Source organism: Alexandromys fortis, unplaced genomic scaffold (genome assembly GCF_014885135.2).
Source record: "Alexandromys fortis isolate MF-2015 unplaced genomic scaffold, M_Fortis_MF-2015_v1.1 scaffold_31, whole genome shotgun sequence".
NCBI lineage: Eukaryota > Metazoa > Chordata > Mammalia > Rodentia > Cricetidae > Alexandromys > Alexandromys fortis.
The window spans coordinates 14,212,787-14,236,928 of record NW_026067974.1 but is presented as its reverse complement, the minus strand read 5'-3'; the positions used below and the strand labels follow the sequence as shown (position 1 = coordinate 14,236,928).

General features: G+C 48.6%; 1 protein-coding gene and 1 non-coding gene across 4 annotated transcripts in view; one reads left to right on the top strand and one right to left on the bottom strand.

Annotated features, from left to right (window-relative positions):
* Window positions 1-17,027: 17,027 nt before the first annotated feature.
* Window positions 17,028-17,158, bottom strand: LOC126510583 (small nucleolar RNA SNORA33). Its single transcript, XR_007594439.1, has one exon. It is a non-coding gene; the product is annotated as a small nucleolar RNA SNORA33 (small nucleolar RNA).
* Window positions 17,159-17,976: 818 nt separating this feature from the next.
* The window catches only part of Hdac5 (histone deacetylase 5), a 35,260-nt gene continuing 29,094 nt past the window's right edge, over window positions 17,977-24,142 (top strand). For all 3 annotated transcript variants that reach the window (XM_050156482.1, XM_050156481.1, XM_050156480.1), the window contains exons 1-2: window positions 17,977-18,140; window positions 23,796-24,005. In XM_050156482.1, the coding sequence (XP_050012439.1) occupies window positions 23,984-24,005 (22 nt within the window). In that variant the 5' untranslated portion in view covers window positions 17,977-18,140; window positions 23,796-23,983. The remainder of the gene's footprint in view (window positions 18,141-23,795; window positions 24,006-24,142) is intronic.

Genomic DNA, 24,142 nt, shown 5'->3' with positions numbered 1-24,142 from the left:
TCTCTCTCTCTCTCTCTCTCTCTCTCTCTCTCTCTCTCTCTCTCTCTCTTTCTCTCTTTCTCTCTCTCTTTCTTTTTTCAAGACAGGGTTTCTCTGTATAGCTCTGGCTGTCCTGGAACTCGCTCTGTAGACCAAGTTGGCCTCGAACTCACAAAGATCCGCCTGCCTCTGCCTCCTCCCGAGTGCTGGGATAAAAGGAGTGTGCCGCCACCACCACCGGTTTGGACAATTGAGCTTCTTTCCCACTTCTTTTATGTTGAGCGCATTAGTGACTGGTGATTTGAGAGAAGCAGAATCAGAACCCAGCTGAAGGTGCAGCCTAGGAGCTCAAACTCACTTTGTAGCTAAAAATAACCTTAATTCCTGATTGTTCTTCCTCTACCTCTGAATAGTTGGGATTATGGGCACTGCTGGTTTTTCGTGGTGCTGGGGATGGAACCCAGGGCTTCACCGTTGCTAGGTAAACTCTTTACTACAGAGCCACACTCCAGCTTTGATGGAACGTCTTTGGGAGGGGCTAGCAAGTTATAGTAAGGAGGCTGTGTGTTGTGATTCTGCAGTTGGCAAGGATCCTTCCTGTCTCCCCGCCAGAGTACCTCCATATCCAGTGTCTTCCTTTTCCTAATAGTGCCATCTCAACTGAGAGAAAAAACAGGGTCTTCGTGGTAAGTAGGCCTACATTGTCTTCTTTCTTTTTGAAAAGGGGCATTAGTTGGGCATGGACTTACATGCATGTAATTCCAGCACTCAGGAGGTTGAGTGAAAAGTGAGTGTTCTTGGCAAGCCTTAGCTATAAGACCTTGTCAAGGAAGGGATGGATGCAGGGAGTAGAGGAGGCAGGGAAGAGAGAGAAGCAAGTGTGCCAAGCTGGGCTTGAAGGTGTGCCACCTCATAGTATATGTTAAACTCTTTAATAACTGGGTTTGAAAACAGTGTAAAACTTGCCTGGCGCCACCAACACTTGGGAGGCAGAGGTGGACAGATCTCTGTGAGTTCGAGGCCAGCCTCGTCTACAGACCGAGTTCCAGAACAGGCTCCAAAGCTACAGAGGAAACCCTGTCTCAAAAAACAAACAAACAAGCAAACAAAACAAACAAACAAAATGATAACCGCCAAAATTCGTGGATTTTGAACAACTGTGTGTGTTCCAGGTACTGTTTTCCGATCAAGGTCTTGGCCCACCTCACGTAGCTAGAGGAGGTGGATTTGAGAGCCCATGACCAAGGTCGTGATACTTCAGCTTAACTGCTGTGTCATTTTGCTTCTTAGAATTCCAGGGAACTGAGTTTCTAACCCGAGGCTTCAGGGAAGACAATCCTCTATAATTATGTGTAAAACATCATGTGCCCGGACATATGTGCTTTGTTCTGAGGAAGAATCCATCTCTTTAGTCAGATTCCTAGGAGTCAGGAGGCTATTGTGCTCTGAGGAACAGGGCACCCTCTCTCTCTCTCCTGACCTCTTCCTTCGGGCTGCTCTAGATGTCTTAAAACAGACCTTAGCTTCCAGCTCCTGAATGGCCATTTGCAGTAACTTCAGAGTGGTCCCCCTAGTTTCCAAGGCTTTTTGTCTATGTGTTTTGCTTATGTGCAGTGTATGTGTGTGCTGTGGATGGAACCCAGGTTTTTGCACGTGCTAGTACAGTGTTCTACCACTGAACTACACTCCCAGCACTCAGGCCTAGCTTTAACATACAAAAAGCACCCAGATTTTTCTGCTGAAGAAATTCTTTAGGGCCAGGCATATAGCTCAGTGTTAAGCATTTGCTTAGCATATACAAGTCCCAAAATTGTTAATCCCTCTCCTTTTACTGGAGAATGGCTCATAAGGTTCTCAAGGTCTCAGTGATCTGGAACCTGCTTCCTATCTTTTCCTGTTTCCACCAATCAGCACCCACCCTGCTAGATCACACTCTTTCTTCAGGATGCTGCCTCCTCCAAGAAGCCCCCGCCCCCACGAGACAGGGATTCTCTGTGTAGCCTTGACTGTTCTGGAACTTGTTCTGTAGACCAGGCTAGCCTCATACTCACAGAGATCCACCTGCCTCTGCCTCCTGAGTGCTGGGATTAAAGGTGTGCGCCACCACCACCTAGCTTCAAGGAAGCAATTTTATTTTCCTTTGAGACAAGGTTTCTCTGCCTCCTGAGTGCTGGGATTAAATGCATGGAAGCCATTTTTAACTGCTCAGAGAGAGACACATTTTTCTTGTCCTCAGCTCCCTGCATTCAAGACCTACTTCCGTTCTAACTGATGTCTACTGTGTGTCCTGTATTCTCTTTGGGGTCTCTTCCACTCCTTGACAAATTGTGTGCTTGTTTTGGTCAGGTCTTGTTGCTTTCTTTTTAAGAGAGGGGAAAGTTGAAACAGGGTCCTCAAATCTGGCCTAGGCTGGTCTTGAATTTGCAGCAATCCGGGCTGGAGAGATGGCTCAGCAGTTAAGAGCACTGGCTGCTCTTCCAGATTTCAATTCCCAGCAACCACATGGTGGGTCACAACCATCTGTAATGAGATCTGGCGCCCTTCTCTGGCATGTGGGCATACACGGAGGCAGAATGTTGTATACATAATAAATAAATAAACAAATCTTTAAAAAAAAAAGAATTTGCAGCAATCCACCTGCCTCAGCCTCCCCAAGTGCTGAGGTTATGTGTGTGTGCCACTATGCCTGACTTTTGCAGCTTGTCCATCTTTTGTGAATGAGTAGAAGACACTGTACAAGCATTTGTTGAATAATAAATGCTTTGCCAGAAAAGTGAGCAGATCCAGGCCCACTTCTATGGATAACTACCATTGGTGGTGAAGGAGTTTCACTTAATTACAAAGAAAAAGCATACATATAAACACACACACACTCACACACACAGGGTACGGAGTGGGGCTTGAAGACAGCTTGCCGCATTTGCTATGGAGTTAGAAAAATGTGTCTGAGTGTCCTGCTTAAGTGGCACGTGATCTCGAGTAAGTTCCTTTACCTCCCAGAACCTTTGTTGCATCATCCGTGAAATCAGAATTCCGCATCTTTGCAGGGTTTCTGGGAGATTAAGTGGAACTGCATTGAAGTGGCTAACTTCATGCCTGGCATGTTGGCAAGGCCTAGGCAAATATGGAGTCCCTTCCCCCCTCCTGGAGTTTGCAAACTTGTATGGGGATTGTTATGGGAACCACATGGCTTGGGTTTGCATCTGTTTCGGCACGTTTGCAAATGCATTTCACCCTAATTCATGTTTGTATCATATGAACAGTCGTACGTGAGCCAGTTTGATGCATGCGTATATGCCTTGTTAGGGACAGTGACAGACTGGAGAGGCAGTGTGTACATACAGAGTTTTGTGTTGTCTGGGTGGGTGGGTGTTGCATGTTAAGTGTGTGTGTGGAAGTCGATGTGTGTTATGGGCCACATATGGGAGCCGGGGGAAGGGCTGCTCTGTCTGTGTGGCTGTGTGAGAAGATGGTGGATTCAGTTAGTGTGCGTGCTCTCTCTGTATATAAACCAGCTGTGCCATAGAGCTTTGGATGCTGATGGAAACAGACCCTGTATAAACTCACTGTCCATCGGAGTCGCCGCCGTCCCCTCACGGCTATTGAGCACATGAAATGTGACTAGCTTGACTAAGGAACTGCAGATGTAATGGTATTTAATTTTTGCTGTTTTCATGGAAATAGCCACAGGGATATTAGTAGACCGAAATCCCGCGCTTCTTCTCCAATGCCCCAGCTGATGCAGATCGTCTTCCCTTTATCAGGATGGAGTCCTGACCTCAGCATATAAGAAGCCCTGCCGGAGCCCCACCTGCGCACATATGCGTGTGAGCGCGCGTGTGTAAGACGTACAGAGAGGGCTGCAGCCCCCCCTCTTCAAGTCCCCAGCGGAGCAGTGAATCAGCCTGACGACGCTGTGAGTCATTCATGAACCGCTTGCAGCCGGCCCAGCAGGCGGGAAGCGAACGTCAGCCAGCCTTGCAGCCCTACCCCCACCCTGGGTGGATCACTCAGCCCCACGCACTGCAGATGTTGGGAAGAAATTGACGCGGGCCAATCGAGGCACCGGAGCGCTTCTCCTCCGCCCCTCCCTTCGACTCTCAATCCATTCATCCCCTGGCCCCTCTTTCCCTCTCCCTTCGGGTGGCTTGTGAGTCATCACAGCGTCTCTCTTTTCGAGGACAGCCGCATCTAGCTCAATCCTCTGAGACCCATCCGACACCTACCTCCCCAGACTGAATTCAGTGGGTCCTTCTAGGGCGGGGGCAGGAAGAGAAACTGGATGCTAGGGGTGGGAAGGTTCCCTTTGGCCTTGAAGCCAACCCAGCTAGGGGTGTGCAGGTGAGCCAGGGTTTGCGGTGTTGCAGCTGGCTGGTCCCGGGACTGGCATCTAGCTTGCTTAGGAGGATCAGATCATGGAGACAAACATGGCTGGAGGGAAGGAGCTGCCTGGAGCCCCTGTGGCTGGTGAGGAGTAAGGTACAGGGACAGAACTAGCTTTGTTCCTCTATTTCCCCCGGGGAAGTCCCACATAGTGTCTCCCCATTGCCTGACCATCTTTGGGACCTAGTGGCCTCTCTCTCTCTGCACATCCCTTTCCCTGAAACCTTCATCCTTGCCTTCTTGGACTGGACATTACCTGAGGTCTCTGGGACTACTAGGTCCTATGACTCTTACTGAGTCAGCTTTGAAAGAGCAGTCAGTGATAGTATGTTTGTCTGACACACATGAGGCCCAGGAATACATCCCCATCACTTAGCCAAAACCCACTAGAAATGAGCAGGGGCCTGTAGCTCAGTGGTTTAAAAAAACAAAAACAAAAACAAAGAGAGGAGGAGATAGGCCTAGAGAAACAGCTTGGTGGTTAAGAGCACCTGCTGCACCAGTGGTGGTGCAGCACACTTTTAATCAGAGCACTTGGGAGGCAGAGGCAGGCGGATCTCTGTGAGTTCAAGGTCAGCCTGGTCTACAGCGCTAGTTCCAGGACAGCCAAAGCTACACAGAGAAACCCTGTCTCAAAAAAGAACAACAACAACCAAACAAACAAAAAAAGAGCACCTCCTGAGGACTGGGGTTCGGTTCTCAGCACCCATAGAGTGGCTCACAATTATCTGTAATTCCAATTCTATGCAATCAGCTGACCTTCATGGGCACCAGAAGACCAAACACACAGATAAAATAAAAATAAATTTAAGCCGGGCGATGGTGGTGCACGCCTTTAATCCCAGCACTCGGGAGGCAGAGGCAGGCGGATCCCTGTGAGTTCGAGACCAGCCTGGTCTACAGAGCTAGTTCCAGGACAGGCTCCAAAGCCACAGAGAAACCTTGTCTCGAAAAACCAAAAAAAAAAAAAAAAAAAAATTAAAAACAGAACAAATACATGCAGTACAATGCAATTTTATTTTTTAAAAAATGAGTACAGAAAAGATTAAAAAAGTAACTAATTGCTAACAATTATTCCTTTGGGTTATGGGTTTAGGAGTGGTTTTATTTCCCTTTGTACCTTCTTGGTCCCTCCCTTTCCCCAGGAGTTTTTTACAATAAGAGTTCGTGACTTTTTCTTTTCTTTTCTTTTTTTTTTTTTTTTTTTTGGTTTTTTGAGACAGGGTTTCTCTCTAGCTTTGGAGCCTGCCTGGAACTAGCTCTTGTAGGCTAGGCTGGCCTACAAGCTCTTGTAGACTAGTGCTGGGATTAAAGGTGTGCACCACTACTGCCCGACGAGTTCATGACTTTTTACAGAAAAAAATAATCAACCTATTAAGCATTTGAAAAGTCATCTGTGGGGCTGGAGAGATGGCTCAATGGTTAAGAGCACCGGCTGCTCTTCCAGAGGTCCTGAGTTCAATTCCCAGCAACCACATGGTTGCTCACAACCATCTGTAATGAGATCTGGCGCCCTCTTCCTGCATATGGGCATACACGGAGGCAGAATGTTGTATACATAATAAATAAATCTTTAAAAAAAAAGAAAAGAAAAGTCATCTGTGGGGGAGGTAATGAGACTTAACTGTAAGGGCCGTTTTTGGTGGCGATGAAAATGTTCTAAAACTGGATTGTGGCAATGGTTGTACAATTCGATGAACTCACTCAAAACTATAAGTTGTATACTTAAAATGGTAAATTTTATGTTATGTACATTATACATAAAGTTTAGCTTTTATTTTTAATTTATTTTTCATAACTGAGTGAGGTTTTTTTTTAATTCTGTGCATGTATATGTGTCTGTGTGAGGGTATGGGCACAGGTCTCCTTGGAGGCCAGGGGCAGTGGCTCCCTTGGCGCTGGCGTTACAGGCAGTTGTGAGCCACCGAACTTGAGTGCTGGGAACCGGCAGCCACTGTGTGGAAAGCAGATGTTTCCTTTGAGAGGCTCTGCCACTGATCTGGTTATTTTGGTGGCAACTCTAGAAGATAGACGGCATGTGCTCCACCTTCCAGATACGGAGATGGAGTTCCGAGACAGACGAGTCATCAGTGAATGGCTGTTCAAAGAAGAGCCCCGGACTGCAGAAAGTCTTCCCCAAGACTGAAGGGGCTCCCCTCAGGAGCCAAGATCACCATATCTGTTCCATTCACAAGGACGTGGGACTCCCCAGACAAAAGTCCTCCATTCAAGGAATCTGGAACATGTTCCTTCATCCACAGGCAACAGGACCCTGAGCATACCTGTGTCCAACCATAGAGAGAAAGAACAACAGGTACCCCACACCATTGTGTTAATCTTTCTGACAGCTCTTCAGGGTGGGCGTAGTTATTATTATGGTTTTTGTTTTTTGGAGACAGGGTTTCTCTGTGTAGCTCTGGCTGTCCTAGAATTCCTGTAGCCCAGGCTGGTCTCGAACTCAAAGATTCACCTGCCTCTGCCTCCCAGGTGCTGGGACTAAAGGCGNCCCGTTGGCCTTCAGAGGGCAACTTCACTGAAGGCTGAGCTTTTATTTTCCTTCAGAAGAGGAAGAAACAAGATTTGAAGGAGTACTTCCATTCATCAGATTATCCCAGAGACAGCTGATAAGGCTATAAAAACAAACAAAAAACAATTTAAAAAAAACTTTATTTTTTAATCCTGAAAACAGTGAAGCCTGTCCAAATAACTTTCCCATCTTGCACTGCTCCTGCTTCTTTTTCTTTTTTTTTTCCTTTTTTTTGGGGGGGGGAATATGGGGTTCAAGGCAAGGTTTCTCTGTGTAACAGCCCTGGCTATCTTGAAACTTGCTTTGTAGAACAGGCTGGCCTCAAACTCACAGAGATTCTGCTCCCCTCCCTGCCTCTCCCCTCCCCTTCAACCCTCTCCCAAGGTCCCCATGCTCCCAATTTACTCAGGAGATCTTGTCTTTTTCTACTTCCCTTGTTTTAAATAAACTCTTTTAATTATTTTTGTTTTATCTGTATGGGTGCTTTGCCTGCATATATCTGTGTACTATGTTTGTGCATGGTACCCAGGGAAGTCAGAAGAGGGCATTGAGTCCCCTAGGATTAGAGTCACAGATGCTATAGATGGCATGAGCTGTCAGATGGTGCTGGGGCTCAAACCTGGGTCCCTTGGAGGAGTAGCCCATGTTCTAACCCATTGGGCAATCTCTCCAGCCTCAAAAGATCGCAATTTAAGGCTAAACTGGGTAGTTTAGGAAGGCCCTGTCTCCAGTAAGAAGATCTGGGGATATGGCTCAGAAGTCAAGCAGCTGACTAACCTGTAGAAGGCCCCGGATTCAACCTCCAGATTGAAAAAATAATCTCCACATTTAATCTCACCATTTGGGAGGCAGAGGCAGGAGGATCTCTGTGGGCTCAAGGCCAGCCTGGTCTACAAAAGGGAGTTCCAGGACAGCTAGGGCTGCACACAGAGAAACCTTGTCTTGAAAAACAAAGAACAAACAAACATCTCAGTAGATATTCAGATATTCACAGAAAGGGGTGTAGAGTGAGAGAAAGCTTTGGGCAATGTTTGTTTGCTTGACTATTTCTGAGGTAGCATTTCAAAGAATAACCCAAGCTAGCCTTGATTTTACCATCCTCCTGCCTCAGATCCCCAAGTTCTAAGATTCTATTCATGGACCACCCCATCTGACTTAGGGCCAATTTTTGTGACTCAAAAGTCCCTATTCTCCATAGACTTGGCATGGTGGGACACACTTTTATCTATCTATCTATCTATCTATCTATCTATCTATCTATCTATCTATCTATCTATCTATTTTTGGTGTTTTGTGATAGGGTTTCTCTGTGTAACAGCTCTAACTGTCCTGGAACTTGCTTTGTAGACCAGGCTGACCTCGAACTCACAGAGATCCGCCTGCCTCTGCTTCCCGAGTGCTGGGATTACAGGCATACACTACCACCACCTCACTCAGGACACACTTTAATCCCAGCACTTGGGAGGCAGAGACGGAGGATCTCTGTGAGTTTGAGACTAGCCTAGTCTACGTATCAAGGTCTAGGACAGCCAGGACTACACCTAGAGACCATGTCTCCCCTCACACACATACACACACAAAATAGTTCATACATCTCCATGTAGGATGTTCAGTCTCTTGGGTCTAATTCTCCATTGTTTTATGACATCAAGATTCCAAAATCATTGAGAAAATCTAATCATTGAGGGAAAACTGAGGGAAAAAGGAGAGGAAAAGTGATTTGCTTGAACTTCTATAGTCAGGTGACCTTTGTCATATAGGGAACATGCCATCTTGTTTTCATAGGATGGCAAGTTGATCAAGAAAAGGTGCTTTTACACCCTCTGCCCTCTCCCAGTGTCCTTGGGGCATACTCTGCGCAGAGAAGATACTCCATAAGAAACTACAGATGTCATGAGGGACACTTCTGACAACAGCTCATACTTGCAATGTCTCACTCATGTGACTTGGACTCCTACGCAGTTAGGGAGGACCCTGAACACTCCAGGAACTTCTGGGTCCCAGCTCCAGGCACCAGCAGGGGGGTGTAGGAAAACAGGCTTTCTTCCCAGCCAGCAGGATTCTGCTCTTCTTGCTGCTGGAGGCGGAGGCTTAAGCAGGCTCCCTGTAGTTCACTCCAGGTCCCTCCCAGAGGGCTGGATGCTGAAGCCTCATCCCAGGGTCCAGCCCTCCCAGGGTCCAGCCCATGCTGCAGACTTCTAATCACCTGCTCTTCTTTTAGCCCCTGTCCAGTGGCGGGCAGCTGAGAAAGGGTCTCCATCAACACGCGCTTGCGGACTTTATCAGCCCTTCTTTGCCCTGTTTCTGGACATACATTTAAAAATCATTATGTTTTTGAGATGCTATGACCGATGGGTGGCAGTTGTGCCTGGAGTAATCTTTATTTTTAAACAATACTTGTAGGACTCGTGGCACTGGCTTTCCCTAGGCAGTGTCATTACCTAGTGTAGCAATAGTGACCTGCCCCCAGTCTGCAGATCAGTAAGGTAGGAGGCAGGAGGGCTGGGGAGGTACACAGGTGTCAAAGGATAGGTAACGCTGTCAGCAAGGAGTGACTCAGGGCCCACACCACTAGTCGTGCTTCCTGTTTCGTTGTTGTCGTCTGATTGCTTTCAATTACAACTCCAGACTAGAGCTAGCTGGAAGGGACATCCTCAGACACCAATGTCATCGATCCAACCATCACGCCCCTCCTCCCTGCCTTATGTCTGAGTCTCACTCTTCAGTCCAGGCTGGCCTCAAGCTCATGGTTCTCCTGCCTCAGCTGAGACTGTGCCGCACTCATTACCCCCTCCCTTTTAAAGATTTTTTTATTTAGCTGGGCGGTGGTGGCATTTAATCCCGGCAATTGGGAGGAAGAGGCAGGTAGATCTCTGTGAGTTTGAAGCCAGTCTAGTCTACAAGAGTTAGTTCCAGGACAGGCTCCAAAGCTACAGAGAAAACCTCTCTCAAAAAACCAAAAAAATAGCCGGGCGGTGGTGGCGCACGCCTTTAATCCCAGCACTTGGGAGGCAGAGGCAGGCGGATCTCTGAGTTCGAGACCAGCCTGGTCTACAAGAGCTAGTTCCAGGACAGGAACCAAAAGCTACGGAGAAACCCTGTCTCGAAAAATCCAAAAGAAAAAAAAGGAAAAATAGGGGAAAAAAAGATTTGTTATTTATTTATTATATAAACAATGTATGTCTACTCATCAGAAGAGTGTATCAAATCTCATTATTGATGGTTGTGAGCCACCATGTGGTTGCTGGGGATTGAACTAAGGACAGCAGCCAGCGCTCTTAACCTCTGAATCATCTCTCTAGCCCCAGAAACTATGCCCTTTTATAGACAAAACTGAGGCCCAGCAGGGTAGTAATTTACCTAAGGCTCTTGTCTCTTACCATTCTCCAAGCATTGTAAGGTCAAGTGTGACTGTGTGTAAGATGCTGGACTTCATTCTGTGGTGAAGGCCCCAGGGATGAGGAGGAAAGGGAAAGCCCTTGGGTTCCATTTTAGTACCATAGAAACTGGACACAGTGAAGAGTGATGCATTTCTGGAATCCCAGCACCCATCGAGTGGAGGTCGGAGGATCAGAAGTTCAAGTCATCCTAGAATAAATGAGATATATCTCTAGCAAATGGGAGGAACAGTCAGGGAAGCAAATGGGCTAACTAGCCTGGAATACGGGGCAAAGTGTCAGAAACGAGAGAGATCCTGCTGCAAAAACAGGACGAAAGGCAAAACCCAGTTCCCAGAAATTGTCTTCTGATCACCAAACACACACTGTGGCAAATACATAACCTGCACTTCCGCATACGTCATAGGCATCCCCCACACACACACTCTAGTCTAACTTTTCATCAAATGGATGAATGGATAGATAGGCAACCAGATGGTCCCATTCATACCCCATTGGTGGTGCACGTCTTTAATCCCAGCACTATGGAGGCAGAGATGTGCAGATCTCTGTAAATTTGAGGCCAGCCTGGTCTACAGGTCTACAGAGTGAGTTCCAGGACAGAAAGGCTATACAAAGAGACCCTATCTCTGGGAGGCAGAGGCAGGTGGATCTCTGTGAGCTCCAAAGTTACAGAGAAACCCTGTCTTGGAAAACAAAAACAAAAACAAACAAACAAACAAAAAACCACAGACACCCTAAGAGCCTATCTCAAGAAACAAAAACAAAACAAAAAAAAAAAAGAAAGAAAGAAAAAAGAAAAGTTAGAGAAAGAAAGAAAGAAGGGAGAAAGAAACTCCCGCCTCACTCTTGTGTGACAGAACCGGAATTTTCCCTGGGGAGATCAACACACTGATCTGCTCATCCCAGACAGGGAGCAGGTTAAAGTACGGATACCACCCAACTCTAACTTGGTGAGCCAACAAGTTGTATTGGGGCTACTTAAAAGAATATGGGTGAGGGGCAGAAATGGCTCAAAGACAACTGCATCACCAAAGCCCACCCCAGCATGGGCGACAGCTCCCAAAGGTGGGAAAGGCGGAGCTCACAGCGTGGCTGGTAGGGGGTTTAACAGCCTGGCAAAAGTCCTTCCCAGGTGCCTCAGTTGCTCTAAACCTCCCCCAGGCAGCTCCTCTCTGCTGAGAGTCTTCTTTGCTGCTCTGCTCTGCTGACTGGCAGGGAGGGGCCTACTGAATCTGGTCAGTTTCAGAGAGTTCTCTAGTGCAGCATAGAATGTTTTAATCTCGGAGGAAACTGTTACACAACACTCAGGTCCCCAAGAAAGAAACCAAGAGGGAGGGAGAGAGCAGAGCACTCAGAGATCTTAAAGGACTTGTGTAAGGTCACACAGTGAGACCTATGCCAAACCTAGGCTTCTTAGGGACAGTTTTAGTGTACCCTGCAGCTGTTACTCATGAATAATACCACGTCTCTCCTTTCCTTCTGAAGTAGGGTCTCATAGAGCCCAGGCTCCCAAACTCAATAGTAGCCAAGAGAACGACCTTGAATTTCTGTCTCCCCTGCTTCCACCTCCCGTGCTGAGGATCAGACCCAGGACTCTGTGCACGTTAGGCAAGCACGTCACTAACCAAGCCACATCCTGGCCCCTGACATAAACGTTCCTCCAGCTCCAGAGTTTATTGTAAATAGTCCTGAGGCAAGGCTGGCCTTGAGCAACCTGAGATGAAGGTACGCCATAAATTTCAAAGCTTATAACTGTGCTGGACATTGTCGTATCTGCCAACATATCTAATTTTGTACTTACTGAGTGTCAGGACTGAAAGAAACCTCAGAGAACAGAAGTCAAAAGTCCTGTTTTCCAGATAAGGAGACCAAGGCCCTGAGGGGAAGTTACGTCTACCGTTTTATCTCACTCACTGTGATTCAAAGGCTCTGGGCTCCTTTACCTCCTGGCCTGTCAAGTCTTCTGGACTTCTCTATAGACAGACCCCCATAGTGTTTAGCATCACACTGGCTTTGGGACTTTTCAATATTCTCGATGAAGTCTTGCAGAGTGGAATATGTACAGGATGCCTTTGTGTGCAAGACGCTTTGGGCAGTTGATAAAAGCTCTGGATTGTCTTTGATAAATATCTGATAAGTGACCATTGCTTGGGTTAACCAGTTCAGTCCTTCCTCATTCTGTATTAGTTTCTGCCTTCGACCGTATTGAGCAGAACCATACTGTTTCTACTGCAGTCACTCAGAATACAGCTCTTCTTTGGAGGCACAGGGGACCACTCAAATATGGTCCCACCAGGGACCAGAACCATGGGCTAGAACTCTCTGCCCTCTGGAATCCTGAGCATGGATCTAAAGATTTTTTTTTAACCTACAAAAAATTCTAGGTGATAGTTTAAAGATGAAGGCACATCAAAGCTGGGTACCCTGTTTGTTTCCAGGTCATAGCAACCCTACAGGACACAGACTTAGGACATCTGAGGGGTACTGAGATTGTGGGTGCTGCTAGCCTTTGATCATGGAGGAAGATGGCTTTACCTCCTGCCTCAAGACATGGCCAGAACATTTTCTTTATTTCAGATAGGAGGGTAGCAACCGGTGAGCCCCTAGCAGTGACATTTAACTGCTCCCCATCCCTCTCCCAGCCCCTGTCCAAAGTCCAGATGTGCCACCACCTGTTGGGCTCTACATTACGTGTGTGGCTCTCCACTGAAACATATTTCCTTCTACCAAGAAGCCAAATTCACCATTGGTTCCCACAGTCGGAAGTTCCCCAGTCAGCTACTGGGTTCCGTTTGCAGGCTCACTCTACCTGGGGAAACTGAGGGAGTGGCTAAAGAGAAGTTCTCTCAACTCCAGTTTCTATGAACAGGCTGGGCAAGAGTTCCTGCCTACCCTAGAGGAGTTACCACAGCAGACAGATCTGTTTTCTGTAAGACCCAGAAAAGAAGTATTTCTGTCTCCCCAGAAAGGAGCATGCATAGAATGGATGCTGAGTTACTCAGCATTGACTCACTTGAGAAGGGGAGAGCTGAAGACTTATCTTCAGTATGATTAATTCTTTTTTTTAATTAAAAAACTTTTATGATTTTATTTATTTTAGTGGGCTCTCACTATATAGATCAGGCTGGCCTCTAATTCACAGAGCTCCACCTGCCTCTGCCTCCAAAGTGCTGGGATTGAAGGTGTGTGCAGCCAAACCCATCTTGAATTCGTCTAAGACAGTTTCCTCTAGCGCAGGCAGCCTTGAGCCTGCTGTGGGAGAGACTGACTTTGAACTTCTGCCCCTCCTGTCATCACCTCTCAAGTGTTAGGGTTACAGACACCACACCATCATGCTTGCTATATTTTTTTTTTTTTTTTTTTTTTTTTTTTTTTTTTGGAGCCGGGGCCTTGAAGATTGAACCCAGAGCCTTGTATAAAATAAACTCGTTCTGCCACTGAGCTTACCCCTCGACCTCCCATATGGCAAATTCTCGTGGCTTCTGGGGCATTTGGCTGCTGGGAGCCAGAAGCGATGATCTAAGAGAGCTTCAAAGGAGAGGCCTGGAGTTTTGAGCTTCAGAGCCCTGCTTTCTACCAATCCTGACTCCCTGTGTGTGGAGAATAGAGATCTGGGTTTGAATCCCAGCATTGCTTCTCTAAACTTTTGGCAGCTATTTTTAACCTCTTCTCATTATGGTTCTTTCACTGATAGAATGAGATGTGACTGGCTAAGCTGTCCCTTGAGATAGTTATTGGCCGTCTTCTGTCATACAAGGGCCTCAGACTGTACTTGGTACCCAGGATTGTGTGAGGTGAGAGCCTAGATGCTAGAAAGGCAAAAGGATGTAGGGTCTTGTCATCTCCCTTTCTCCAAACAGCCCACAAACAACTTAGAGACGCAAGACATAAGCAACTGAGAATCCCCAACCCACTGCTATGAAACAACTACTTCTTCTTCTTCTTCTTCTTCTTCTTCTTCTTCTTCTTCTTCTTCTTCTTCTTCTTCTTCTTCTTCTTCTTCTTCTTCTTCCTCTTCCTCTTCCTCTTCCTCTTCCTCTTCCTCTTCCTCTTCCTCTTCCTCTTCCTCTTCCTCTTCTTCTTCTTCTTCTTTGTGGTTTTTTGAGACAGGGTTTCTCTGTAGCTTTGGAGCCTGTCCTGGAACTAGCTCTGTAGACCACGCTGGCCTTGAACTCACAGAGATCCGCCTGCCTCTGCCTCCCAAGTGCTGGGATCAAAGCCACTGTGGCTGTGGATCACTATTGTTATGATGAAGTACCACACATGAAGCAACTTGAGGAGGAAAGGGCTTTTTATTTGATTTATGCTTCCACATCATTGTTCCTTCATTGAAGGAAGTCAGGAGGAACTCAAACAGGGCAGGAACCTGAAGGCAGGAGCTGATGATCCAAAGAGGCCTTGGGAGAAGTGCTGGCTTGCTCTTCATGACTTAGTCAGTTTTCTTATAGAAACCAAGACGACTAGGCCTGAAGTGGCACCATCTACAAGGGTCTGGGCCTTCCGCCTGGATCACTGATTAAGAACATGTGTTACAGGCTTGCCTGCAGCTGATCTTATGGTGGCATATTCTCGGTTGAGGCTTCTTCCTTTCCAATGACTCTAGCTTGTGGTCAAGTTGATATAATATTAGCCAGTGCAATGGGTTTGGTTTACAGGAAGAAGACTGGAGGACCCCTGACTCAAAGCCATGTGGGATGTCTACACTGGAGTGGCCTTTCTGCTCAGAGTCCACGGTCCAGTCTGAGGACACTACCTAGTTTACTCTCTTAACACTCATCCATATCAGTCAACAGAGTTCATCAAGTCTCTCCAACAGCGTTGTAGCTGTGCAGATTCTGTGTTCAAGGCTCTCGTTTCCTTAGTGCGTGGAGGGGGGAGCTCAGGAGCAGAACTTGTGCTTAGTATGTGTAAGGCCCTGGTTTCATACTTAGCACCTGCCCCACAAAGACCTTATACCAATAACGCTAAAGATAATGCTACATGGTTATAAATTATTATCAGAGTCGGTGAAAGCAAGCATATAAAATGAGGGGATCTAGTTTAATTAAAAGACAGACTAATGGCCTCTTTTGGGAAGTAATATTTAATTAAATTCTGGCAGATGCATTGGAGGCAAAGAGAAGGGAGGAGGGGCATTCCAGAAATCAAAAATGGAAGGGGAAAAAAAAGTTTGTGTAAAGGCCGGGAAGAGCAAGGGGCACATTCTTCAAGAACTGGAGAGAACGATGCAGAGCTAGACTAGGGAAAGTTAAGCTTAGGCTGGAGGCTGGGGAAGCAGGGATCATGTCCTGCTCAAGCTTTGGGCTGGTATTTTTCCAAGATCCAGGAGAGGACCAGCTGCGGCAAAATCTCCTGGGTTCATATTAAAAATGAAGATTTCTGGGCCTCTTTCCCGCACTGAACAACAAGCTCTGGGGGTGGGGGTGCCCAAGAATGAACATCTCTAAGCAAGTTTCTCTGGCGAGTTGTTGTACACATTCCTGGACTGGTGACAAGTTTAAGTGACAAAATCAGAATTGTTTTCAAAACTGCTCTTCAGTAGATTTGCATTCTAAATTGTCACTTTGGAGGAGGCGAGAGGGACGCAGGGAGGGTAGTCGTTGCCAGGAGGCAGCTACAGCATTTCAGGTAAGGTGCCCTTTGGCTAAGAACGAAGTGTGGGGGATAGAGATATATGGGCGTGGGGCATTCATGACATACTTTATAGGGAAACCCTTTACCATTTATTACAGGGTTTTTTGTTTTTTTTCTTCAAAATAGGGTTTCTCTATGTATCCCTGGCTGTCCTGGAATTCTCTTTATAGACCAGGCTGGTTTCGAACTCACGGAGATTCACCTGCCTCTACCTCCCGAGTGCTGGGATTAAAAGTGTGTGCCACCACTACCCAGCTATTACAAGTTTTTTTTTTAAAATGCATGTCTTTTACTTTAATACATGGTGGTTTCAGATTTCAGGGGTTCAGAAAAAGACCACAAAGAAAGTAAATGTTTGGTTGATATTTCCTAAGGTTTTATATGCATATCGACTCAGATCCATGAATTTAGTTTGCTTTTGCATATACTACTGGTACTATTGAAACAAATCAATATTCTTGTGGGGTCTTGATTTGATCCATCCCCCATATAACGTTTTATTTTTGAAATAGGATCTTGTAAAGCTCAGGCTGGTACTGAATTCAAATTCACTATAGTGGAGAATGGTCTTGGTATCTTTATTTCTCTCTCATTTGGCTTTTTTGAGATAAGTTCTCTCTAGGAAACTCTGTTTGTCCTGGAACTTGCTAAGTAGACCAGGCTGGCCTTGAACTTGCAGAGATCCTCTTGCCTCTACCTCGCAAGTACAGAGACTACAGGCATTTACCCACACCCTCTGCTTTAGAATGTGTGTGTGTGTGTGTGTGTGTGTGTGTGTGTGTGTGTGTAAGTCGGGCAGTAATGGCAAACGTCTTTAATCCTAGCACTCAATCCTAGCAGTGGCAGGTGAATCTCTGAGACTTTGAGGCCAGCCTGGTCTACAGAGAAAATTCCAGGATGGCCAGGACTTTTACACAGAGAAACCCTGTCTGGAAAGGCAAAATAAAATAAAAGTGTGTGTGTGTGTAAAGTGAGCATGTCAGTGTAACCATGTTGTCTTGTTTTGGGAGCTGTGTATTGAACATAGGCCTCATATGCTAACCACATGTTCTACTTCTAAGCTATGCTCCAGGCTGTAGATCTATATAATATTTTTTTTGCAATGTCCTGGCTGTTTTTAGGGATCTTAAGGACAGTCACATGTCCTTAAGGCTCATTACTTGACAACACTATTGCCAGCTCTTTCTAAATGTTTGCAGAAACATGTTCAGATAAGCAGATTAATTGCTGGCTTTACATAATTTTTAGCATCTGGATGATAGCTCGCTGAATGGATGTCTCTTAGCTTATTTGCAGATACCTACCTGATATTTAGATTGTTTCTAATAATTCACATTATTATAAACAACCTCTTTCTATGCAATATTTCCTGACAATACATTTTTGCTAGGAGAATTGCTAGGTCATTGAAAAAACTATGTAGTTTTAAAAGCACAGCCATGTCCTATTGACATGTAGTGAGGATGGCACCGAAGTTGGAGACCAGCAGTCTTTTAGGTTCTTGGTTTGCTCCTTTGAAGGCCAGGGACAGTTAACCAATGCTGGCTTTCTCCAAGGAGTTTCTACACCAAGATGCAGCGTTGCTGCGGTTTAGGCATGGTTCAAGCTAAGCTTCCAGCCTCGCTGCCCCTGCAGGGTCTTCCACTTCCCTGGCAGCCCCTAGGATTCCCCCCAGTCCTACTCCATACCCTCCCCCTAGCAGGGGAAGGGCGTGTTAGGGAACAGCTCAGGCGAGCAAAGATTGCACCATCCACTGTTTGTAAAGGAAGTCGACAAAGCGCAGAGAACAAAATCATAGATCCACACATCCAGGTCCTGCAGCAGCCGGGATCCGGGTTACACTCATTTCATTACTTGGCGCAGAGGTCGGGCCCCTTCTTGGCCACCTCCGCCCCAGCCTAACCTTGGGTTGAGTACCGTCTCTTTAAGGACCTGTCACGGTGGCGCTATTGGCCCCGCCCATCTGGGGGGAGGGCCAACTAGGAGGGGAGGGGTTCGTGGCTGAAGCCCGAGGGGGGGGGTCTGGGTCTATTTTTAGCTCGGGGTCGGATCACGTGACGGGAGTGACGTCTCTGAATGTTGTTGTTGGTGGCGGCGGCGAGCGAAGCCGGAGGAGCCGCCGCAAAGATGGAGGAGCCGTCGAGGAGGCGCTGCCGCTGCTGCTGCCGCCGCTGCTGCCGCCGCCGCCCGCGAAGCCGGAGCTCGAGTCGCAGCGGGTGAGCGCACCGCATCCGCCGGGACCTTACTTCCCGTGGCCCCGGGACGCCCAGCCGCGCTCGGTCCTCCCGCCGTCGCTGCCCGCGGGCTCCCAGCGCCCCTGTCCTTCCTCCAGGCGCGCGCGCCGAGCCAGCCCGCACCCCCAGGGGGTGTCGCGGGGCTGGGGAGCGTCGCCCCTGACTCGCCGCGCGCGTCCCTCCCCACCCCTCCCTTGCAGGGCTCCTTCTCTGCAGGTAAGGGAGGGGCCGATCTTCCCGCACCCCGCGCCCCTATTATGGCCCGCAGACCAGCGGGGATGTCTGATTTGTCTCCTCCCTGGCAGTTCATAATCCGTTGCAACAGCGATTTGAGCCTTGCACCTGGATTCTGGGCAGACCCTCTTTTCACTGGACACCCCTTTCTTGTTACTTTGCGGTGAGGGGCGCAGCCCACCCACCGTGCTTCTCCTAGTGGCTAAGAATCTACGCTTGATTTTATGCCCTTGACGTCCATGCAGGTGAAAGGGGACTGCGGGGCCCACCTTACTTCTCTGTGCCATTATTCTCACCCCCTCGCCTGTGAGGCGTTACTGCGTTTATTACCACCCTCTTCTGTCTGACACCCTTGAGCTCAGGAAAAAGCTGGGAGATGAATTGGTGATCTTCCTTGGCTAGGGTAGATTCTCCCCCCCCCCCCAGTTTTCATCTTGGGTTTGTTTCTCATGGGGCAGGGGTTCTGATAGTGCCTTGTTAACTTGGGGGAGTCGGCTTCCCCACCCCACCCATCCCTGAGGCCCTCAGGAAGATGAGAACTGGCTGGGTGATAAGTAATTAATCTAGAAGCTGGGGGCGGGGAGTAGGGTGTGCTTCATTTCGGGGAGAAGGTGACCACTTGATGTCCCCGCATTTGGCCCTTCTAAGATGTGCTTTGTTCTTGAAGAGGAAGGGTAGAGGCTGTAGTTGCTTTTGGGGTGTGCGGAAGGAACTCAGCGCTCTGACAGTGACCACTATGCTTCTGGGACCTGGAATTAGCTTTGGATCTTGGGGACAGGAATGAAGAGAGGGGTTTAGGGTTCAATGGGAGGGGAAGATAGAGCCAGATCCTAGGAACAAAAGGAGGCAGGGGGTGGGAGATTGAGAGGACTTTGAGTCCTGTTGGCTCTCCACTTTGGTGCTAAGGTTGTAGGCAGCGTGGCGCCTCAGTTTCTGAAGCCCAATAACACTGGGAGCCAGGAGCCCATGCAGGGTGTTAAGAGGGGTTTGTGGATGAGCCATGTTGGGGGCTGCCTGCTTTTTCCTTTCAATTTTCCCTTCCCTTTTCTTTCCCTCCTTGAACAGCAAAGCTTGGGGAGAACTTGGTTTGCTTCCTCCTTCTTTCTTAAACCTTCTCTCACCCTCCTTCCACTTAGACTTGGATCTGGACTAGGTCTTGTCAAAGATGAGAATAGCTGAATTAAAGGAGTAGGCTCCTAGCATCTCTTGACACACTGGGGGCCAGAGAGGTCCCAGATGCACGTTCCGGGCAGGGGGCGGCATGTAGAAAATGACTGGTCTGGGCCGGTCCCTCCTCTTCCTCGGTTTGTCCTCCAAGGAACATGAAATCTGGAGTGGAGGTAATGGTGTCACATGCACCTCCCACCCCAAGTCGCTGCAGAGATAAGAGCTTTGCTTTCCGTTTCTTAGGGGTGATATCTTAGCGGTGTGCTTAGATATGGGGGCTTGGGGATGGGGGAGCCCTTGTTGTTTGCGTTTGGCAGAGGAGGGGGCGCAGCCTCAGGAGCTGGGGGTCATGCAGTTGGTGCTGAAGTACCAGCTGCTCTTTAATAATGAAGTCTTCCTACTCACATCCCTTTGAGGAGGGATGTCTGGAACACAGCATCAGGCTCAGCCAGCCTGCTAGAGGACTCACTCCTGTTGGGGGGTGGTGTGAGAAAGAGAGTGGGGGGGGCGGCAATTCTTGGCACTTTGGAGCGTGTTGCTTGCTCATGAATGAAAACCTGATGCAGCCCGTGAGGGGCCTATTGTAGCTGACTTCGGCTAATTAAACTTTCTGTCCCTTTCTTCTCCCCCTGCCCACCTCACCCCAGCCCCAGCCTCAGCCCTTTCTTGAATGGAAGCCCTGTCTGGCAGTGCTGGGGTGGGGGGAGTATCATCATTCTGTCTGAGGTTTTAGGGCAAACAGACCCTGTCTAATGCCCTCTATCTCCACCTCCTCCCTTCCCCCTCTTTTTTTTTTTTTTTCTAGAAATAGCAGCCTCCTCCATCTGGCTTGTGCAGATGCCTGGAGCTGCGTCTGAGCAGACAAACAGAAATGGGCCGATTGCAAAAATGAATTTGTCAGCCTGGTGCCTTTTTTCCCTCCCTTGTTGTCTTCCTCCTTTCCCTAGTTTGGGGCCTGCATGGCTTCCATCCTCCTGGACTTCTGTTGGCTCAGCTTGGGGGGTGGGAGGCCCAGGGCAGTGGAAGCTCCCGGAGGAGGCTGGGAGTAGTTGTCTACCATGGCTGGAGTTGGAGGAGCTGAGATGAGAAACCGCTGGTGCCTTTGGGTGGGATACGTCTGGGCTTTGAGCTTTGCCAGGCAGTGAGGGTTGGGATAAGTGAAGCCTGTCTCATCGATGCAGAGGCTGTGTTTCAAACTGCTGGGCCCTGTTCTCTATGACGTAGGGTGTGGCCCCTGACCTGAGAGTGGCCCTGGGCTGGGAGTTCAAGCCTCTCTCAGGCTGAGAGTTGGCGCATCAGGAGTGGGAGGCATGGTGATTGTGGAGGGGAATTTGGAAGGAGCTGTCTGAGGGACAGGATCTCTGTAGGAAGCTGTAGTGAACTTGTGGCCCTCGGGACATTGCACGGCTCTGGTCACCTTTTCCTGTGTGCACGACCTCCCACCTTCCGCTGGAGTTTTCATTCCTAGTGACTGAAGTGGGGTTGCCTCCCTAGGGTTTCTGCCTTCTTCACCTGAGCAGAGCCTGCAGGTGGAGGTTCTGCCCTTCCCTGCACTCTTCCTTGTCCCAGTACCCTGGATGGAGTACAAGGTAGGTTCAGACCCTGGACTAGTCAGGAAAAAGGACAGAGTTGAGAGGGGAGCAGGGCCTTGGGGGTGCTGGAGGTGTACACTGGGTTGTTGTCCCTGTGGGGGGGGGGTAGTTCATCAGGCACAGAGCTCCCTGCCCCCAGCTACCCACAGAGACCTTATGACAGTAGTGGGCCACATCTCTGCTGAAGAGGTGCGAAGGGCTCAGGCTGTCCGCTCTTCCCTTGCCCCGTTCTGATCGGGTTGTGAAGGCTTCTTTGTTTCCCAGGAAGTCATGCTGGTGGTTCTTGTTCACTTGGCAGACCTGTGAAGTGGGGAGATGCTCTTTGCAGGTGGATAGGGCCCCTGGGTCCCACGCTGTGAGGAGCGATGGAACATAAGTCCACCCTGAGCCCACTGTGTGAGTCCAAGGGGCTGTCTCCTTCCACAGTGGTGCTAGGTGAGGATGAGGGGGTTAAGGGCTGAGCGTCACCAGTTATGGGCCCCTTGGGAGCTATTCCTCTCGAGTGTCCTGCCTTGGAGGTTTCTCTCACTAAATAGATGGGCTGTGCTACTTAGGCTGCTGCCAGCCGTGGGAATTTCTGAACCTGTGCTCCTCAACCCACGGGAAAGGGTGTGAGCGGGACTGGGCGCCAGCCTTGGTGTGGGCTCCGGCTGAGCTGGCCTGCCCACGTGGGCCCTGCCAGGGCCCCAGCAGCCCCACCTGCTGCATTCCTGAACTTGGTCCCAGACCTGTGCAGGTTCTTCTGTCTTCAGCTTCCATCTTTCTTTCAGTCCTGAATCCTGATCTGAATATACCTTTCTGTAGCCACAGAGTTCCAAACAGCAGGGAGCAGTGGGCCCAGGAGCCCTGTGTCTTTGCCTGCATTCTTTTGACCCTGCCAAGGAAGGTTGGGGGCTTCTAGGCTCCAACTGGACCTCACCCTTGGGAATCTTTGATGAGGATGGAGGGTTTATAGAGATTTCATACCGGCAGGAGGAGCGGCTGTCTGGGAGATAGAGCTGATTGCCTGCTTGGGGTTGGGGAGCAGAGTTAGGGCTTTAAGATTGGCAGCTCTGGTCTCTTCCTGACACTTGCTCTCATAGGGCATTGGAGAGCCTGGCTTCTTTTGGAAGCAAATGAATGAGATCATGTCTGGGTGCATTGAGGGCTGTTTAGGGATTGGTCCAGGTGGGTGCTGCCTAGTGTCTAAGGCTTGAAGATTAACTATGGGGCTAGGGTGTGGACTCTGGCATGACCATGGTTCCATTACTCCGTTGACTTTGGTTACTCTGGGCCTTTTGGTACCTTTGTCTAAACTGGGAAAAGGTATCCTTTTTTCTGGGAGAGTCAGTACATGTCAGGTCATTGCTTGACAGGCAGTACACAGGCTGGATTTCATGGTTGCTTCCACAGAGCACAACCCAAGCAACACACAAAGCCCTGGGTTGGGGCCCAGAAACTTCAGCACATCTACAGCGAGTGCTGGGCCTGTTTGACTTTCCCAGTTCATTAAACACACTCTTGTGCCCTGACTCATTGTGGTGTTGGGAAGACAAGAAAGTATGTTTCATCTCCAGAGAAGGGTGGCAAAAGCTTTGAACACATGGAGAAGATGCCTGGCCTGAGAGTCCCAGAACTGCTGGTCTGGGTGTCAGTTCCTTCCTGAACTTAAAAAATTGTTTGTTTGTTTTTGAAGACAGGGTTTCTTTGTGTAGCCTTGGGTGTCTTAGAACTAGTTCTGTAGACCAGACTGGTCTCGAACTCACAGAAATTTGCCTGCCTCTCCCTCCCGAGTACTGGGATTAATGGCATGCACCACTACCACCCAGCTGAATTTTAAACATTTTATTATTACTATTACTATTATTATTGTTGTTGTTGTTGTTGTTGTTTTGAAACAGGGTTTCTTTGTGAACTAGGTCTGTAGACCAGGCTGGCATCAAACTCAGAGATCCACCTGCCTCTGCTGGGATTAAAGGTGTACACCCTCCGCCCCGCTTATTAATATTTTTTTAATTACATTTATTTGTATGTGTAGATGTATATGTGTGGGTGCGTAGATGGCACAATGAATACATGGAGGTCAGAGGACAACTTTTATGAGTTGATTCTTTCCTTCTACCATGTGGATAGGACTGAACTCTGGTCATCAGGCTTGGCAGCAAGCACCTTTACCTGCTGAGCCTGCTCACTGGCCCTGCCTGGTGTTTTTTGGAGGCAGGATCTCCAGTAGCCCTGGCTAGCATTAAGTTTACGTAGTCAAGTTTGACCTTGAACTTCTGATCCTCCCAATGTGTGTGCCAAGGTACCCAGTAGCTCTTTTCCTGAGCTTCTGTGAGGAATCCCAGGTCAGCTCAGTCTTTTCTGTTGCCACAAATTGTGGCCAGAATCTTCCTATACATTGTTGGTGACTTAGGCACCTTCCGGAGTCTGTAAGGGCTCCACACCTGGCAATGCCTGCAGAGATTGATGTGGCCATTTCCTGTCCCTTGGGTATCAATTAGGAAGAGAAGAAATAAGAGTCCAGTCCAGTTCTGTTTTTCCTGTGTGCCCTGGTCAGGTGGCCCTCCCTCTCTTCTCAGGTACAAGCTGACCGCTCCAAGGTCTCCCTTGGCTCTCAGAGTCCCAAGTTAGGGACCGCTAACCCTGCTCCGTCTCTCCCCAGGGATGCCGTTCTGAGTGCCTGACTGCCTCACCCCGAAGGATGGCCTTGGATGGGCATTAGAGGCATTGCGCCCCGGGCTCCTGTCCCATCCGTCTGTCTGTTATCGTCTGTCTCTCTTGACATCACCGCAGCTCCACCCCCTCCCGTCCCAGCCCCCAACGCCAGCTTCCTGCAGGCCCAGAGCCGGCATGAACTCTCCCAACAAGTCGGGTAAGAGCTGTGAGGTTGGAGAGGAGCCTCCTGGGGCAGTTTTGGATACAATGGGCTGTGTGGGTTTCCTGCCCAGGCCAGCTGACTGCCAGTGTCTGAGCTGTCAAGGATTGAAGGGGTAAAGAGTGGAGAACTCA